At 46.2% G+C, this 21,024-nt stretch overlaps 1 protein-coding gene across 1 annotated transcript in view; it reads right to left on the bottom strand.

Annotated features, from left to right (window-relative positions):
• Positions 1–21,024, bottom strand: part of LOC8024287 (glutamate receptor ionotropic, kainate 2) — a 326,542-nt gene that overhangs the window by 99,938 nt on the left and 205,580 nt on the right. The window contains exon 7 of the mRNA XM_042291446.1: positions 1,668–1,772. Within this exon, the coding sequence (XP_042147380.1) occupies positions 1,668–1,772 (105 nt within the window). The remainder of the gene's footprint in view (positions 1–1,667; positions 1,773–21,024) is intronic.

The raw sequence follows: 21,024 nt of genomic DNA, 5'->3' as shown, positions 1-21,024 counted from the left end.
TTTTCCCCGTTTTTTGTGACTTCACAGTTAATACCTATTTGTGTCAAAAGAATAGGAAGCTATCATAATGCACAGCAGCAATTGCGTGTAGAATCTGCATTTTTATCTCACTGAGCTTAAGAAAGTAAAATACTAATAAAACTCGCGAAGAAGAAGCGCAGGCCCAGGGGGGGGGGGGGGGGGGGGGGGGGGGTTTAAGGAGGAGGCTGCGATAAGTAATAGCTTTCCAGCACCTCGCGCATATTTCTGGCGGTTGAGCTCAAATTTGAAATTATCGAAAGCTCAGCGTGTGTCTCGGACCGCATTGCATAAGTAAAAAGTTGTCAAATGTTTATGCTCCGTCAGAATCATTTGACTTGACATTATGTCACAAACGCTTCTTTTTTTGACGGATGCCTGTTTTACTTGCTGTTTATAAGCATGATCGGCCGTGCCCCAATTACCTCTGACGAATCCAGCGTTCTCACTTCATCAGACGCTCTTCGCATATACGTAGCGGCAAGCACTCAACATTCAACGGCAGGTTTCCGTAACGCTCCTCGCCAGAAAAGCAACGAAACTTCAGTTACAAAAGCCACATGGTTTCTATCCGCGAAAACGAAAGATAGCGGGACGTTTAAAACATATTGAAGTCAGTCACCTCGTCTTGGCTCTGTGGTTAAAAACTTCCCGCAGATCAAAGTCTAATCGTAATGTTTTAGGTGCCGGAGCAGAAACTCTGCTTAAGTACCAACATCTGCACCCCTCCTCAGTTATGACCGCAGCTCGCAAGAAGCAAAATATGAATTTTTGCCTGTCATTGTTTTTTTTTTTTTTTTTCACTTTAGTACAAGGGCAACTCTCGGTATGGTCAAGGTGTACCAGCTCGGTTGTGTTTATTTTTTTTAATACTTATTTATCAAAAATAAATGAAGCAATCACCACTCAAGGACAATTTTTTTAACAGCCTCCTCTGACTATTAGTTATGAACAGAGGCACTTTGCAATCTAATCTTAACGAAGAACAATCCTAAAGAGGGAAGAAATTTAAAGATGTGTATGTGTGTGCTTATCCCTCTGCGTGCACTCTTGATATTTTCTGTACCTTGGTAAATTTTGTTTCTAAAAAAAAAAAAGAAGATAGATATTTTCTTGCAAAGCGTGCACGTTTTAAAATAAGTTCCCTCGATGGCAACAAAGAGAGATGGCGGCGATCTTCATATTCAAAGTCTTACAATGCATGAAACGCACAATTGAAGGAGAGTTTGTTTAAATTTGTTTCGAAGATATCAAATAATCGATTCAGGGTGTGAGGAAGAAAACAATGTTTGATTACCCCGTCAAATCTAGCATGACAATTGAGTTCTCGTGGCGCGACGCTTCATGACATATCAGTGACGTGACGCCATGGTTATCAGGTGACACAATGACTGACACCGTGACGCCGCGTCACGTGACCACATCGCGTGACGTCATGCTGTCAAGCGGTGGTTTCACGTTTCATGACGTCACGTGGCGTCAATTGTGCCGCTACACTGAGTGGGGAACTGCAGCGACGAACGAACGGAAGGACAAATATCTGGGATTAGAGGGTTCCGTTAAAAATACAATCCTGGTTTGAAGAAAACTCGTTTGATTCATTGTTCGGAAACGAAGAAGGAAGCGCCACGGGCGCTCGTTCTACTTACTCGACTCAGTCCCACGTCCTTGAGTTCCACGAGATTGAAGGAGATGTTGGTTCGGGCTCCGAAGCTGTCGAACTGGACTCTTCCACTGAGGCCCGTCACGGATCCCTGCGACGCACGAGGAAACGGTAAATATTTATGGGTAAAAACAAAAGAAAAAAAGAAACATTATAAGAGTGAAAAAAGGCAGCAAATCCGGATTCTACGTATTACTGTCAATCTAGCGGCAATAGTTTTACCTTCTCTGACAGATTGACGTTTCTGCAGCGTCTGTTTGGCGTAGTGAACATGTTCGCGATAACGAATAAACGTGTGCCTTTATTTTGGAAAGAGCACTCTATAACAGTTAACTCAGGTTAGTGTCATGGTAAGACGCTGTGAGAGCAGGTGGAGGTATCTGCTTGGGGCCGCAGTAGGCATTCATGGCCACTGTAGTCAGACGTGAAGCTGCATAATACTTGTGTGACTAAGGTCAGTAACTGCAAACCATACTTAAGCACATTTAAACATAAGGACGCCCGTGCGGCACCCCTAACCGCAGTTAAGCCTGACTTCAGTTGCACTAAATTGCTGTTAGGGGTGCCGGTGTAACTAGGGTATAAGTGTGTTTCTCAGATAAAATGGGTTGAGTTGACTGTACATCCTTGTTAGAGCAGAGCTGGGGAGGTTCTTGCCCCGAACGCCCAAAGAGAAAAGGCGTCACTGCGTCATTCTGTAGCAGTGCACCATTTCTGAGACGTAACGGAAGAGAAGGATCAGCCATCGGTGCCCTTTCATCAAGATTGACGACCAGATACAAAAAAAAAAGAAAAAAAAAATTACGACGCAATATTGACGTGGGAAGAGAAAGATGTCTCAATGGCGCTTTCCATTTTTCAACGGAAGAGAATGGTACCGATGGGGGCCTGTGCGAATTTCACGATACAGTATCAATAAACCCGGCGTCATCCACTAAGAAAAAAACAATGAGAAGTTTGTGATGGTCCATCAAACTTTCTTGATGGCCAATCAGATCTCTTTGTTGGCCCATGACACCTTGACGGCACATGACATATTCTTGATGGCCCATCATACTTTCCTGATGGCCCGCCAGACTTCTTTGATGATCCAACAAGCTTACTTGACGGCGTCTGATGGACCGCCAAAGATTTTCCAAAGGAGTCTGACGGACCATGGAAGAGTGTGGCTAGAGGCCAATCAGAGCCACTCGAGGAACCGTCCTCATTCGCGCCCAAGCTTGAAAGACGTGCGTGGCCTTGTACGAAAGCTCCTAAACCGACAGTGCCCCTGCTGAGAAATGCGCAAAGCCCGATCAATATTTCGCCACCTAGCTGACCTTGTTCAGTCCCCTTTTTCTTCTACCGTGGCACCGTCCGTCCACTGTCTAATGTGTCTCGACGCATTCAGCATCGAAGGGAGTGTTGATTTTTGTGGGATAGGTCTATTGTCGATTTTGTGAAATGAGCGCTTAGTTTCAAGAACTCGTATTCATCGACCGATGGTTATGGACGACTTGCACGTTTCAGTTTTATTTGTTCTGAGAATAGAACCTGCTCCCATCCGTATGAATAGGAAAACTTCATCGAAACAAAAAGCAGCGCAATGTGTAAAAAACAACAACAACAAAAATACACGTTTTTTGGAGAGTTTAACGAGTACTACATTTTGCTTCGCTGCGGAACATAACCTTACGAGCATCGAGTTGCCTTTTTTCATTTATTTGTTTCTAACAATGGCCATTCCTTTCGAAAACTAGATGTTCAAAAGGAATTTCGCTCCATTTGAGTCAAAAAGAAATAAAATATTGTTAATGGTGTACACGTATAATAGTAAAGAAAAGGTATATATTCATCTTGCGCAAGAAAAAAAAGAAAGAAAGAAAGGATAGCGCTTTATATTTATGAATCTTTGTTACTGTCGCGCACTAGATAAAAGAGAGCAATCGGAAACCTTCGAAACTATTTTTTTAAGTAGCGAGCGAGAGAAACAAAAAATAACTATAATATTCTATTCTCTGTAGCGAGTCTTAGGCGCGGTCTAATGGTTTTGGAATTAGAGAGCACGTACGCATAGTTCCGTAAAAAATATATATAAATAAAGAGGTATTTTGCTTTGATAAAAAATAAAGTTCTGCCTTGGGGCCAAACTCCAGAGAGAGAGAGAGAGAGAGAGAGAAAGATAGGCAAAATAATAAAACGTCTGGAGATCGCGGTAAAAAAAGAAATATAATCAGTGAAGTTAAAACAACTTCAACCTCCTGAACAAAAATTCCCCTTAGATATTAGAAGAACGACCGAGCAAACGTAAGACTCCTCAAATAATTTTTAGTGTTTTTTTTTTATGAAGAAGGAAGGCCGCGGAAGAAGTTCGGTGATTTTTTAACGTAGAGAGTTGGAAAAAAATATTTCATTTTTAGAGTCGTAAACGCAAGTGCACCAACCTATAAAAGTTGAAGCGGGAATAAATTATTCTAAAGAAGCAAGACTCAAGCGACCGTATCGTTCAAGCGTACTCATGAGGTGTTCAGTTTGATTTAAGCCACGCATACAATATTTGTTTGAGGGGCGACAATCTTGCTCGGGTATTTTATACGCAACGGGCAATAAAGTTTGGTTCAACAGGCGGTGCCGTTGCAAGCTTGTCGCAACTCTCAGTCGGCCATGTGGCCATAATCATTGGACCCAATCTCGAACTCAAATCCCCAAGTGTCCTGCCGAACTTTTTGCGCAGTGCTCGTGTGCAGTCATCCGGTGTTTAAGCCTTCCCAAAGTTGTCCATTTTGGCCACCAGCCGCGCTGACTAGTAGCCCATCGAGGCGCCTCCTGTTCATTGCCCCAATACTGTAGGCTACTGTTGAATCACTTCCGGCTTCTGTATATTTTCTATTTTTCTGCTCTTGCCCTTTTCTACTACCGGAACAGGCGTGAAACTGCTCGAATAACACAGTACAGCCTATCCGAAGTAAAGCGCATAAACATGACCTTGTGGATGATGAAGTCAGGGGTTTAGCACAGGGAGGGAAGTGTTTCGTATCCCCGCACTGACGTCACCGAGTTTCAACATTTTTGATAAAAAGTAAATGTTGAAGGGTAAGAATGAAAACACGAGCTGTTGAGAATGACATTTGGTGAAAGTAAAATTCGGTACAAAAGTCCTAATAATTAAATATAAACATAGCTCAATAATCTACCGAAATATTCACCTATTGAATATTGTGTATCCTATCTATCGTGAGGAGGGGTTGGCGTGAGAAACGTAACGACAAGGCAGGTGAGAATAAACCTCAAGGAAGGCGTCACCAAGGGAAACCTCCCGCCCAGCTGCGTCTGTTTAGGAGAAACGTTCCCTTTCTTGTCCCGGAAGAGCGCCGCGCTCTGTATTCGATGTCAGAGAACAGGCCCATTTACAGAGAATGTCGCATCTCTCGCTGTGATAAGTGATATCGTTTTGGTCAAGACCAAGAGGATTGCATCCGGAAGTACGCTACTGTAATGCGGCCCGCCCCCGAGGAAGACAGCTCGGAATTCATCGATGAAGAAGATTCGAAAATCGAAGACGGTGCTGGGCACACAGCCTCCACCCATACCAAAACGCCTTCAGCCGCTGACAAACGAGGCCCATCATAAGACGAAGACACCACAGAATCAATTATGGAAGCTGACAAGTCAATTGCCTGCGGTAGAAATGGCTCAAACATCGACAGTGCCGCTCCAGGCTCCTCAATAGGCCAGATAAAGAAGACAGTCAAGGGGAACGACCGCTCTTCAGACAATGCCTCAGAAGTTAACTCGGAAATGGACGACAGTTCTGAGCCCTTCAAGCGACCGCTAGATTGTGTCGCGGAGGCAGACACCGACTTCCACGGGTCTGACTGGAGCAAGCCGCAAGGAAGAAAGAAACGCACGCCCCGAACTCCGCCGGATGGTCGACAAGAGCAAACCTGGCAGTAAGTGGTTGCGTTCACCTAGATAACAGTTTCCGACAATTGTTTCCTTATACTTGCAGTTGGCACGGCGGGAGGCTGTTTTTTGTTCCATAAAAAATGGGTTCTTCTTTCTGACGTGAGTGTAACCGCCGATGATCACGAGCGTTTTATAATGTTTGTCTTTAATTCGTTTGATGTCCAGTGGCGACTAATTTTTGTTTAGGCCCCTTGTAGAGCCACTGAGCGAACGCTATTCTTCCACAAAGTGTCCCATTACATCAAATAATATCGGACCACCATATTTCTAGGTGACTATAACCGTGTATGCGATGCAGGTGATAGATTTCCAGTAACGCGTAATTGAGACGTTAGTGCAAATCTGCTGTGTGACAGTATGGCAGAGAACAATACGGAAGATGTTCTTTTACATTTCTAACGAAAAAAAAATCTGTTTACTCACTTCCAAGAATCTTCGCACGCGCGCCTTGATCATCTTTATATTTCTGCTGCCATGGTACATCACATCATATCTTTTTGCGTAAAACCAGTGTTTTTAGTGAGCACTGCCTTGTAAAGGTCCCAATTGAAGAAAACCAAAATCCCAAGGCAGAGTTTAATTATCGTTTGTGGAAAGTGAACACCAGCCTGCTTAAGAACGAAACATTTGTAACTACAGTAGATGACCTGTTGAAAAAAATGGCAGAGCAGAATGAGACATGTTCATTGGAACGATGGGAGCCGTTCAGGGAGCAAGTAAAAATGTCAGCAATGGAAAGATTGAGCACGCTTGAGTTTTACGCTCGGCAGATGAGCGAAAACTGCAGCAGGATTTACGTGGTGGTGGTGGGGGGGGGGGGTGGTGGTGGTGGTGGTGTTTGCCTGATGAGAGGTTTTCTCACTGGCTGTTGAAAAGTTTCACGGGCTTGGGTTATTGCGATTTTGATAAGAATGAATGCAGGGGAAAGGAGAGGGAACAGATGGCGATGAGAAATGTAGGATGATGTAACATAAGTTAACAAATTAAAGTAAAATAAGGAGTCGGCAAGCAACCGATCAAAAGTGAGAAAATGGGCATATTTAGAACACGAGTATCACATAATGTTCACAAATTCCCGCAGGGAACTTGATGAGAAAACTATCACTGGCACACAAGCACGGAAAAAGAAGTGGGCGGTCATATTTTTTCACACATCACAGCCTTGCCAGAAACCCACAGGCATCCAAAAAGCTGAACACAGTCTTTCGGAGACGTGAGCAGGTGGATAGTGGACCCTTGGTGAATAGCGTGTCCACGAGGGTGGATGAAACACCAAGGCTCTTCAGTGAAGCTAGAAGCGCAGTTCGGTCTGTATTGTAGCGTCAACATTCAAAAAATGTGCGTCAACGTTTCTGGCTGATCGCAGTGCTCGCAGAAGAAGCTGGTTGTTCTTTTGATGCGGTGCAGGTTCACTAGCGTGGAGAAGGGGAGCAAACTTCCGTGTTAGGCTACACGTACCGGTTGAGGGAGGAGGTTCATCAGACGCCACTGTGAAAACGGGATGCTTGTGTTGTATCCAAATTGTAATAGACAGCCTCGGGTCAGAGTGGTTGGGGAGGTTCAACGTCGCACTGGGTAGTTTTAGAGCAGTTGAGCTAGATTGTCATCCATCTCATATCCAAATAAGCAAATGTGCAAGGGGATCCACTGTACTCGCAGGTCAGAGCCATGGGAGACAAGTAGTCGACCCAGACTAATTATTCCACGAACCAAATCGGGATTGGCGCCTTTGCTGCTGAGAATATTTTGCACCGCACACCGAGAGTCTGTTGCCAAAAGCCAGTTACCTGGTTGTTTCGTTGCGACGTGAATGAGAGCTGCGTGGATTCTACTCAGCTCAGCAGTAGTCGACGACACGGCATGGTCGAACCGTCCTAACCATGAGCAGGATTCTGAGGGGATGTGGTGAGCTGCAGATGCGACATTATGAATGAAGTCGACAGAGCCATCAGTATAAATGGCCGTAAAAAAGGAATGTCGAGACATCATCACCTCCTCCGCCAGAGCTCGACTAACCACACAGGGTGTTGTGATTTTCCATGGAAACCCGGGATGTCCTCGTAGATGGAGAGCAGGCGCTTGCTCTACGGGGTGTAAACTGGAGGAGAATGGACGAAGGGTATGAAATCGAGAGCCTCAACTAAAGAGGTGCAGTAACCGCCAATTTGTGAAAAATGACGCGGTTGCATGTCAGTGACCAGCGAGACACCACTGCTCGACTCAGCAAGTCGAACCAGATGTTGAAGAGCACGGTTCACAGCGCGTAAAGCTACCGATATCTCTCGGCCCTCCATCCACGTTTGCTCGATTCGAAAATACGAAGGAAATCCGAGAACCATTCCTATTATGGCTCGATGGCATCGTTCCAGGTGATCCCATAGAGATCGCGTAGGCGGCAAATATGACGCCGCATAAAGAATGCGGGAAAGGTTAAGCGCCCGGTGCACGCAAAGTAAGGCTTTAGGGGCCGATCCTCACTCAAGTGCACGAATTCGACGAATAAGAGATGTGATCATCGCCGACAGACGTATAAGATTCGTAACGTGCCGACGCCAACATAGTCGGGAATCAAGATCGATCCCCAAGTATCGATAGTTACGCACGTGCAGTACTCGAGTCCCACATAAAGTAAGCCGCGGAAATCCATGACGGAAGGGGTGGCGGGAACAAGCGAGCACCTTTGTTTTTTGGGCTGAGACGGCGAGTCCGAGGTCTTCTAGCATCGCGAGGCATGTTTGCATAAAGTGACGTAGAATGCATCGATCAGAATGGGAAGCCCACAAACAGATGTCATACGCATAGATGATAATACCACTAGGGTGTGGTGATTTATGCATGAATAAAGGTATTGTCGTCATGACGATGTTAAATAGCACTGTACTAAGACAATTAACTGCTTTGAGGTAACCCACGCAACAGTGGATGCACGGCTCCCGTAATTTTGCCCAAGCAAACACTAATTGTCCTGCTGCTCAGAAACGCTTGGAAATATTTTACCATTCCTCCTGTCATGTTAAAGTGATCCAAGCAGGCAATAACTACATCATGTTAAACCGAGTCAAAGGCTCGTTCAACATCAAGAAACGTTGCCAAAGCAGTGTCTCCTCGTGAACGAGCGTCTTCCAACGCTGATGTAAGGCTCGCAATGCAGTCAGCAGTGCAGCGTCCACTTCTGAATCCCGGTAATTCAGTTGGCAGGGCTTCAGTGTCGTCACGATACCACTGGAGACGCGTAAGCACCAAGCTTTCCAGTGGTTTTCCAGCACACGACGTCAAGGATATTGGGCGGTACGATGACAGTTCCGGGGAAGGCTTGCCTCGTTTCAATATGGGAGTTACTACAGCATGCTTCCACTCTTGCGGAAGAATACTAGTAGCCCACACCAAATTTAAGTATTCAAGCAAGACGACGCGTGACTTATCACTCAGGTTACGCAATGCTTGGTAAGTAATGCCATCAGACCCAGGAGCACTGTAGCGTTTGCCTTTCCTAAGAGCCGCATCCAGTTCCGACATAGTGGAAAGATGATCCAGACTATGCGGACTTCGTGCAGCACCAGTCAGTGATCGAGGATAAAAAGATCGAGAAGAGCGCTGGGGTACAATGAAGCGCACCGAAAAATCATCAGCAAGTTGTGATAATTTAAGGCAGGTTTTAAGACTGAGGGCGATGAACACATCTTGAGGTGTTGAAGAGCAGCCCATAACTCTCAGTACTTTGCAGAGCTTTGGCTTAGGTGTACATAGAGTTAGTGACAAGGCAAATTGACGAAATTGTCGACGACGAAGCGCGCGAGTGTGACGGAGTAAAGCTGATGTAACACGACGACAGTCTACCCAATGGGAGACGTTACCAGATCGGCGCGCACGGTGCTGAGGGCGGCGGCGAACGGCACGTAAGTGTACATACTTCAAATCCGGGGACGGCTGAGATATCATTAAAGATATTTTACATGTGGATTGAACGAGGCATGTAGGAATATATTTTAGAACACACCAACTCATCTCTGTGACGCCACTGCGCGGTGGTGGTGCGTCGGCCGCACTTCCGGTCTGGGGCTCTGGGCAGAAGTCCCCACGCCAGACGTGTATTCCTGCGTTGTTTTGAAGGAAACCAGACAAAAACCTGCCTTCACGTCAAAACGCCGGGACTGGGGCCGTACCAGAAGAGTCGAGAAAGGTTTGAAGGTCAGTTTTCGCGTGCTCGGTTCGTCCGAGAATCTGGATATGTGCTGTGAAAAAGGAAAAGCAGACGCCGTCGGACAACGATTGCTTGGGCGGGAAGCACTTTGGGTTGAATTCACGGATACTTGTGGTCATCAGATTTATTTGTTTTGTTCTAACATGAACGCCAGAAAGCCATCAAGTTGTGCGGACCACCTGCGGACTACGTTCAGTGCGTCTTCAAGTTCAGACGGCTGCCTGATCGTTCGAACTGTCGTCTGCTCTTTCAAACGTTTCTGCTTATCGTCTGCTCTTTTAGACGACGCCGGCGCGTAGACCAGATGTTGGCCCGGTACTTGCTATACAAAGTAAGTGCAGGCCTCAAAAGACTTAAGTTTGAAGGTTGGTAAGCAGGCTCGATGTAAACAGTAAATACAAGGAGATGTTGATCATCGTTACCAGTGACCATGCATCACTGACTTGCTATGCCTAATTGACTTGGTACGATTCTGCTTGCGATTTTCAGTATCGACGTCGACCATCTCAGCTACGGTTCACGCTTTTACAGCCCGAGCGGCGTGGCGACTGAAAATTGTGAGCGAAATCTCATCATGCGAATCAGGTTTTAGCGTACATACTGCGGCGTCCACGCGGAATGAATCGCCGCATGTCACATTATTCACACGAAGTTTCGCGGTGTAGCGAGCCTCGGTAATTTCGCTGACGCCGCTCAAGTAGTCAGACATCACCAAGAAGACGTAGAATCAACAATTCGAACGCGAAAAAGAGCAGGGGGACTCACACCGACGCCGACAACATCGCATTTCAATGGATTGTTTATGGGCGACGGCGAGCTTTTTGCCCACACCCTCATCGCGCATGCGCGGCGCCGATTGTGTCCGCTAGGGGCGCTCTGGTTTGTTTGTAAACATGAGTTGGTGTATAACCTCTGACGACTCAATAAAGCGAAAAGTTTCGTGAAATACGTCTCAATTTGTTACACTGTATTGACGACGTGGGAGGCGGGTCATTACGGGTATCTTCATCAAAATTGACCACTTATACGCGTGTCCGCATTCAACGACCAGTACACGTCTAGATTTGGGGAAACGAGAGCAAAGTCCAGCACGCTAAGGTTCTCCGTAGGAGAGCCGTCATTCAAGATATTCATATCTGTTGCTTCAATCTCATCTGCGGGAGCCGTACCCCGAGGCGTCGTGCGTTTGCTACTTCAGAGAGGATGGTGTGCGTTAAAATCTCCGCATATAAGGAGACGACCAGGAAATTGAAGACGTAGCTGCGAATGCACTTCGCATCAAAGCGACCAGAAGGACATAGTAGCGAAATATGACCGTGCATTCTGGAAATTCAGCTGTTCCTGTACACAAATGGGACACATCCACTACAGTTTGCTGCACACTGGAGTGAACAAAGAATGATGCCCGTGACGAGCTGTTAGGCATGGCCGCCGCGCTAGGGTAATGGACATAGGGCTGAATTCGAGAGCCATGTCTGAGGTGGCATTCCGAAATTGCAAGTATAGGTGCAGACTGAGTTGCAAAAAAATACTGCAACACTGTTAATTTAGAAGGAATGCTGCGGGCGTTCCGTTGTAAAATAGATGAACAGGAAGACATAAAAATAAAACGGAGCTGTGTAAATACTTTCATCGCAGAAAACTTTCGACCAAAGGCTCTGTGTGATAAAATTCAGGAGCTGGTTTGTCCGTGGATACCGCAGAAGCGGGTCACATTTTCGCACTATGACGATTATTTGGCGTACGAAGCTACCTAACGAGGAAGTGAGGGTGCTTGGATTTGGGTGTGACGGTATTGCCTCCTGTACAATACTCAGAGGAGCTTGAGTGGCCGGGAGTACAGGTCCGGCCTGAACTGGTGGTGACGACGATCGGGCATGCTTTGCAGTGCTGCCTTGTAACTTTGTCGCCCGCTGTTCTCTCCAGAGGAGACAAGGACAGATGCTTCCTTAGCCGAAAGCTCTGTGTCCATTGGCTTCGGGGCTTCGGCGGCTAGGGATGATGACGAGTCTTATTTGTCTGCAACAGGTTGTTTTACCTGTCGTCGTCGAGAATGACGTCGTCTCCGTTGGGGTTTTTCAGTTAGAACAACCGCCTCTCTTGTAGTTTCGGCTCGTGGAGCCGCGCGCTCGGCCGTACGTTTGTCAATTTTGGCTCGTGCTTCTGCGAAGGACACATTGTTCTTGCAGTGGTAGCGACACACGGAGCGCTCAGCTTGCCAGAATGGGCCCTGTTGTTGTGTTGTTTCATGTGGTTACTTGCAGTTGACGCAAAGAGGTGTTAGAGCCTCTGCATTCCGTAGTTCCGTGAGGCTGTGCGGATCGGACGCAAGTTAGCGACCGCTCACAAACAGCCGCAACATGGCCAAATAAACCGCAACGGTGGCATTGGATGGGGTTGTTGACAGACAAGTCGACGCCATGTTGAACCAGGCCGACGTAGGCGTGCTCAGGAAGTGTAGGAGAAGCAAACTCAACACGAATAGTAGTGGACTTGCCGATGCGACGGACGTTGCGGATGCCTACTTTTGAGCGCAGAACTCCGAGTATTGCGGAGTAAGAAAGGGTGCTGTCAATGTCGCGGACGATTCCAACGTGGAGGCCTTTCCGCGAGGCTTGAAAGCACGCACTTTCATACTGTCACGAGTGGTGACCAAAAAAACAATAAATAAACAGGAAGAAATAAGCGTTTAATGTGGCAAACTTGTGCCACAAAATAAAAGGGTACAAAAGATAATAACAGAGCGTCGCGGGCGTCAAAGTCGGCGTAACAGCAGAGTCGAACGCTGGGGCGAGACTGACTGCGGCTCGCCACGCGGAGTCCCTTATGTACGACATGCGTGAGCTTCTGGAATAATCGGCGTAGAATGTTCGACGCGTAGAACCATTCGGACCTTGAACAAGCAACACAATGCTCGAATTTACCAGAAAACTAAATTGCAGAGACAAACAAAAGACACGTCGCTCGCAGGAATCGAACCCTGGCCTTTCGCGTGGGAGGCAGACACGATAACCGTTAGGCCACGCGCGCGCTGCCTACTTGGCCAGCTGCGCGCGTGGCAATACCACAAAGCGTAGTCTAGCCAAGGAGAGTCCATATCGTCTGTTCATTCCGCGTGTCAATCGCTAGGAGGTTCTTTTGCCTATTATAGCCAAACTCAATAACACACGAAGGCACGAGCGTCGCCAGAGTGGACGTGAGGCGGACAGAATTGATAGAGTCAATTCTTACATCTCCATCCACAGGAATGAAAAGAACTACGAGACCGACAGTGGGCTCTGTTTGGGGTGATGATAGTCTTCTCGCTAGAGCCAGAGCCTTGACTTGGGCAGCGTCTTTTTGTTCCGCGGGCAACATCCTGGAACTCATCTTGATTTTCGTCGCCTGACACGCTGGCGAGTTCTTCGTTGTCAGGCGGGAGCGGTTCCGCCATGGCGGCGACTAAGGAAGTTGACATTTCCATGCCTAGCCGGCTGGAGTGCCAGGGCAAAGGGCCAGCCAGACCCTTGCAAGCCAGCGAAAACAGCTTATGATGAAATCAGAGAGAAAAAAAATACTCACTGGCGATGGGCAACGTAGTAGCAGTAACCAGAGAAAACAGGAGCGAATGGAATACACATCCGCTTTGTGGCTTTCTCTTGTTCCTAGGATTTACGTACTCTATGTGAAGCTGAATGTGAATACCCCGGTTGGGAAGCAAAGGAGACCGCGAATGTCAAATCACACGTCGAGAAATTCCAGAGAGACCGATACGAAGGCGCTACGGTACGTTCGAGGGCACGGAGGTTTTTCTGCGGTGAGCAACCCACCAAGCACGTCTTGATGGCGGAAAGAAAGTACGCTTTGTCCAAATAAGTCCTCGAAATAGAGATGAATGGTACCCTACCTAAAGACAAAGCAAGCATTGAGGATGCCTTTCTGGAATATTATCAACGAATTTGGAACCCACATCTGAACGACAAGATGATAGAATTGACGAACTCTTCTCTTTTATGCCGAGGATAGATGACGAAACAAAGGAATGACTGGAGGCACCCATCAGTCTGAAGGAAGTCGAAAAGGCAATAGGCGACCTGCCCTGTAATAAAACCCCAGGCCCAGATGGGCTATGTTAAAATTTTTACAATAATTTCAGAAAAGTACACGCTTCCATTTGCTCGCTGTCATAGAGGAATATTCTAAAAGAAAATAATTATCGCTATCTTTTTCTAGAACCCACACTGTGTTAATTCCAAAATCAGAGGACGCCGCCAAGTTACGACGTGTAGAAGGTTATCAGCCAATAAATCTATGTAAAGTAGATTATAAGATATTAGCAAAAATCCTCAACGGAATGCTACACTCTAAAAAAAGCCCGTGAGTCTGCTTTCCCGCTCAACACTCGGAGAGCCAATCACCGCAACTTACGGAGGCAGCTCAGCGAATGATGATACCGAAACCTATATTTAGACCAAAAAACGTAGTCTGAGTTGTGACATTAAGGAATGCAAGCGTGACATTTTGCATTGCTTAATGTCACAACTCAGACTGCGTTTTTTTGGTCTAAACATATGTTTCGGCATTGCCATTCGCTGAGCTGCCTCCGTAAGTTGCGGTGATTGGCTCTTTAAGTGTTGTGCGTGAAAGTAAACGCACAAACGTTTTTTAGTGCATACACCTTTTCCGTCTAACCTCGACCCAGCGCGTAACGTGCGTAGCCTCGACTCGGCGACTCGGCGCACAGCGGGAATAGTCCTTCCGGTTCTAACACTTCCGGTATGCGGGAGCAGGCCTAGCCGGCTGGCAAGATGCTGAAGTGGTGCGCGTTAAATGGGTTTTGAAGCCCTTGACAGCGAAGTCAGTTGTAATAAGGTGGGTTAATACGTCGATGTATCCTGTCCGCGCATATTTGGTCACCGGGCTGCCACTGCGCAGTCGTTGGCTGCAGCAGCAATTTCCGAAAACGGAAGATAGCGCGCGACAAAGTGTGCACCGAACACAAGAAGTCGCAAAGCGAATGCGGCTGTTACGTATACATTTAGCATCGCTTCCCCGCTGATATCAGCGGGGAAGCTATGCAATATCAGCACATAAAAAAAGCAAATAGGCAGTATAGAAACGGACATCTACAAGTGCAGTAATAGGCCTCGATAAGTCAAATGTAGAACGAATTTTGCAGCTTGGAGGTGCAAACGGAGGGTTTCTATGTGCCCTCGCTCGCGCATAGAAACCCTCCGTTAGACATTCACCAGAAGGCTGTCATTCTTCACAAACAACAACACGCGAAGAGTAAACACTGGTAAACGTCCTCAGGAAAAGTGAACATGCCTCCGATTTCGATTACCGGCGACGCTGGCGACGAACCTCTCGGTGCTGTTGGCACAACAACGGGCGCCATGAAGGCGAATAAACACGCCAGAACACAAGAATAATTCACACTTTAATAACAAACAAATTAAGAACTCACTAAAGGGAAAACAATGAAGATACGATACACGGGGTCAGTGGGGACAACGCGGGAGCTAGGAACAACGCTGCTCTCCGCATACCAAAATGGGCGCACAACAACCGTATGCCAGACGCCAGACGGCGCGGCTGTCGCTGCAACACGCAAGATGGCGACGACTACGCGGAAAAGGTGTATACAGCACGTAGGTGGCCAATTTGTGGGTGACCACCAAATCTGTCGCATGAAGTGCAGTACAATACAAACAAACGTTCAAGTAGCCAGAAGCATTTTAGAATGCTGTACAGAAGAAGAGGATCAGATGGCCATGCTTCAGTTTGGTTTAGAAAAAGCATTCGACCACGTACGTCATAAATTTATTTGGGTCATTTTGTGACAGATTAGCATTGAAGATGCTATTTATAAAGGCGTACGAATGGCATATGGTGGTTGTTCTACGCGACTAATTGTAAATTGTAGCGTAACTTGCTGCATCCGTGTACAGACCTCAGTACGTCAGGGTTGCTCGCCCTCGCCTTTATTATTCGCGCTTTATATTGAGCGTTTCTGTTTGAGCGTCGCTAACGATAGAAACGTTCATGGGTGTACCCTTAACTCCCTAGAAGTCAAGGCATTGGCGTAAGCTGATGGTGTAGCAGTTGTTTGGAGAGTCAAAAAAGTGTAAGCCGCGTTATTGATTTAGTTAAAAACACTTGCGATATTACTGGTGCGCCTATAAATTGAGAAAACTTTGCAGGATTGAGGCACGGGAAATGGGCCACAAAGTCCTAAGCGTTTTTTGCTAGAGCAACGGCTTGCAACATATATCTTGTTGCTAGGCTCATATACGTGCTTCAAATGTTACATTGTGCACAGAGTGTTTTGAGGAAAGTTCATAGAAAATGTGCTACATTCATCTGGAAATCAAAATGAGAGCGACTTAAAGAAACAACTTCTTCAGTCTTATTACTTTCGGGGGGATTATTCTTACCCCATTTGTTTGTCCAGCACCTCATGTCGTGATTCACTTCTCTACGTGATACTGAAGTCTTTTATGCGCGCGGTAGTTCAGACAAAACTTGCGGGGCACTTGCTTTTGTTTCTAATCTCGAGTCATGGCGAGCAGCCAACAAGAATTGTTGGATTCCTAAAGGAGGTCGTTGAAGCATACCATTGGTGGCAGTACGCTATTCCAGAGAATATTTGTCGTTAATAACTAGAAAATCTTTGCCTAACGTCCTGTATGACACACTTTTCCCCGAACCTTTGTATCGCACACTGTACAACCAGAAAGCCGGTAAGGATGCTCTTTGTCGCGTGAAGAAAATGGCAATCCAGCCACGTGCTGAAAGGACTTCATTTTTTCAAACTTCATACCTTGACGCTCCTTGTGAAGGTCTGGCTTCACGAGAAAGGAATTTTGTTCCTTGGACCACCAATTGCTTCCTGTGTAAAGCTCCGAAACTATAAAGCACATGCTTATTTTCTTTTGGGATGCCCTGTTGTTCTGGGATGGGTTGCAGAGAACCTTGAAAAAGGACCTTAAAATTATAGCACATTTCATCTGTTTTCTTCCGATAACTTCCCAGGAAATTGCGCCGTACGACCTTAAAACGTTAATTGGCCTGTAAAGCATCTGGTGTTCGCGGATGGTAGTGAGGCATGCGGACCTTGACCCGCAACCGGTTGAAGCATACTTTATTTAATTTGTGACACAAATATGTAGTACCTATGCACAACATAATACTGTTCCTTAGCGTGTTGGAGAGTGCGGGAGTCTCCTAAAAAGCCCCAACGTATTAATTGAGAAGTGGTAATCAAAATACTTAACGCTTAGCCTGGACGTCTGAGTTGTGTATGCTGGAATAAAGACAAAAATAAAGTTACTGCGTGGACTAGTCAGTATTGTGTTTTGCTCGTAACCGAAGGATCGTGAATTCGAATCCCACCTTCGCCTAAAGTTCTTTACATTTTTTCATTAAGGCAAATAATTTACTTTATAAATTGAAATCATTTGAGACATACGGCGACCTTTAATTCGCCTTACATGATTTGTTTTATTCTATTTCATCACACGCGTGACGTCACGTTTCATGTGAGCGTTGTGGGTTGTTTTGAGATTCCCGCGCGAGGCCATGTGGCTGTGACGTCATGCCAATATCGACCAATCAGGATTTTCACGTCCCGCCGTCGCCGGCTTTTCTGCGACACGAGCTGGTAAACACTATCGCGTTAAAAAAAGGCGCTGCAGCGCACAATAGTCGTCCATAGATACGACAAAAGCCTTTGCGAGCTTCACTCTAAAAAAAGCCCGTGCGTCTGCTTTTCCGCACAACACTCGGAGAGCCAATCACCGCCACTTACAAAGGTAGCTCAGCGAATGACGATGCCGAAACATATGTTTAGACCAAAAAACGCAGTCTGAGTTGTTACATTAAGCAATGCAAAACGTCACGCTTGCATTGGTTAATGTCACAACTCAGACTGCGTTTTTTGGTCTAAACATATATCTTTCGGCATCGTCATTCACTGAGTTGCTTCCGTAAGTTGCGGTGATTGGCTCTCCGAGTGTTGTGCGGGAAAGCCGACACATGTTTTTTTTTTTGAGTGTGTACTTACAATGAGAGCGAGGACAAAATGATCAAAGTAAGACATAAAGAGCAAACGTTCTTCACGTTATACTCTACACATCACGAGATGTTTACGCGAAATCGTGCGAACAGTGCCAATATTTGTATTAAAAATAAATTATTAGTATTTATTTATCGAAGGCCCTCCACCAGCTTGTGGCAGAGAACAATAGGGGCGATGATCGAGCGTTCAGCAACAAACAAATATTAGGTTCAACCAGGGAAGCGACATTTTCTTCACTGGGATATAATTAAACGTTTATCCTGTGTTTCTGAAGAATGCACGTGCGAAACTGTGTGTAAATTCATTTTTTTAATCTCCGGGTACACCTTAGTTCACAACTTGTTCAGAACTTCAGATATGCTGCGGTTCTAAGTCGTTTAGTATGACGAGGCAGAATTACGACACAAATATTTCGGGATTTCTTGACTTATCATTGTTTTATAAAATATACGTCACGAAACAAAACGAAGGAGGAAAGTGTTAAAAAGTACTATAAATTGTTAAAACATTGACCGGTTTTTATGTGTTATCTTACATGCGGGTGGCTGCGCGCAGTGAAAATGTAATAGTTGAGCGCTACCATGCAACCAAATATTTGAAAGACACCAAAACTTGCTGAGTACACCTACGGCTTGATATGTCTCAATTAATGAACAGAAAAAATATAAAGAACACCGATGCACTTTGATTTTACTGCCCCTTTTTTGCCATCGTTATTTCGCATACCTCTAAAGCAGGCTTTTGGTATAATCATTATCTTTCATGTTGATTAATCTAGGTTTATTTCTCATGTCTGAAGCATGTTGTAACACAGAAAGAATAATTTTCATAAGATAGAATTATCGGAACACGTCCATGTATTGTTGTGGGTTAAATGGATAGAAGCAGGAATACTACAAAACGTGTTTTTCTTCCGCCAATTTTCGTACCAACCATGGGTTTCGAGGAGGAATTGTCTCTCGCAGCAATCACTTCACTAGCGACCGACAGAATGTGTAATAAAAATATACAGTTACCCCGTTGATCTAAGTTCACGAAATACATCCCGAACCATCAACAAAAGAGCGGGGGGACGATCAAGTTTTATTTCTAAATTAGACTGTCTTTTTTAGGCTTTTGAAACGGAATTTCCCCAAATTTCTACTTCATTACAAACTTGCAGAGCTGCGAAAAAATCCGTGGCCGCCGCTCGTGCCTAGTTCTGGAAGGAAGCGGGGCGTGACGTGCTTGAAACAGGCCAATCAGGGCCCCGGACTTTTCCAAAGGTTTTACTCCACGCGCAAACCCCGAAACGCCTCCGGGCGGGTGCTGGCGGCTGCGCGTGCTATCGCACTGCAATGGCGATGGGAGCGTGCGATACCTAAACGATTGATCCAACTGATGTGCTCGCCGCATGACTCTGCTGGAAGCCGCACCGCGGCGCCACTGTCGTCGCACGCTTCCCATTATCACTCCACAGCCAATTAAATTGCAGCGTTGCATTGTGAAGGCCGAACAAGGAATCGGGCAACGCATGAGCATAACAAACGCTTGTCTGTTTCTTTTTCTTTTCTTCTTAGTTTTTGAATGACGTTTTGAATAATTAGGAGAGGGAATACATAGTACGGTACATTGTTTTGTCGACTACAGCCACTGACAGGGTGAGAAAGACCGGGAGGAGTTTCGGACGTCCCGAGTCCAGCGAGAACGCTTCGGCGTCTCGTGAAGCTCGAACATGCATTCGCAGCCGAAGCACGACGGAAGGCAGTGAGCGCGTGCTCGAGGCCGCAGACGTTCGAATGAGGCGTCCTACCGTTTTCGCGTTGGGGGCGACTACAACAACTACTAATGACCTGGTAACAAACAAAGAACTCACGTCCGAGATGTTGTTTACCCACTAAAGGAAATGAAGACTACTGCGGCGGAGCTCTGGTCACTTAAGTGATCAATGTGTCTCTCTCTCTCTCTCACTCTCTTTTGGTTTTGTGGCATTTCTTTCAAGCGTGGAGAGGCGTGTTTAGGTGCGTTTGATCGACTTGCTCGCCGTGTAAATGAGAAGTAAAGGAAAAGCGGTGTCACGAACGTTTGCCAAACTTGAGATTCGAGTGGCTTTGGCGAACCTTCGAACTTTCAGCGAAATTCGACGATGTTTAAGTTATGAAACAGTGTTGTTTGACTCCTACACAAATCTTTTGAGTGTTCAGAAATATAATTCATACTCTACTTTGCGCTACATTTTACAAAGACAAATCAACAAACAAACAAAATTTTTTACACAATATAAGGTTAAATCATACATATTTATTTTTAGACGCAATGAAACAATGAACCCAATAAATATCGCGCCCCTCCTCCGCCAGATGGTGCCAGCTCGTCTTTAATTTTCACGCGGACGCACATAGTGGTCGAACACTACTCGAAATCGTTTATCGATGTCGAAAACCTCGCCCCCCCCCTCAACCTCAAAAGGTTTGCGACACTCATCCACTCCGCTTCACAGCGAGTCCGAGTGGAGCTGTTGCTGCGATCCGACGTAGCCAAGCACGCAGAGCCAGAATTGCATCGTCGCGACGCTTCGATCGCCTCTCCGCGTCTGCCATCAGCGGCTAAGCAGTGAAGGCAGCGTGATGCTGCGCTTTCGTTCTACACGTCATTCGTTTAGCCGGTGATTTAAGGGGAACGCCCAAAGACGACCCACGCAGACGTTGCATTTTTGGCGGAATACCTGGTTGCCTCCATCGGATCGTTTACGTCGGCTGCGCTCGGAATATCTGCGAAACGGAATGTAGGTTAGAACTCCACCGTAATCGCTGAAAGCTTCAGAAGCGCAGAGCATGGCTTGACCGCGTTCACAATCCTTGCTTCCTAATTGGTTCTTGGACGCTTTTTATTCGGCGATTACCGTTCCTTCAGATGCTGTACCGCGATAACGAAATGCCCGGGACTCGCGTGCACTCCTGACATGACTCTACACTCTAAAAAAAAAAAAAAATGCCTGCGTGTCTACTTACCCGCAAAACACTCAACGAGCCAATCTCTGCAATCTACGAAATCAGCTCATCGAATGATGAGGCGGAACATGCATTTAGACCTCAAAATGAAGTCTGCGCTGTGGCATTACGCAATGCAAGCATGACGCTCTGCATTCCGTAATGCCAC

This window comes from Ixodes scapularis, unplaced genomic scaffold (assembly GCF_016920785.2).
Source record: "Ixodes scapularis isolate PalLabHiFi unplaced genomic scaffold, ASM1692078v2 PGA_scaffold2__306_contigs__length_199485367, whole genome shotgun sequence".
NCBI classification, from domain to species: Eukaryota; Metazoa; Arthropoda; class Arachnida; order Ixodida; family Ixodidae; genus Ixodes; species Ixodes scapularis.
The sequence above is the reverse complement of the archived record's forward strand: the minus strand, read 5'-3'. Positions and strand labels throughout refer to the sequence as shown.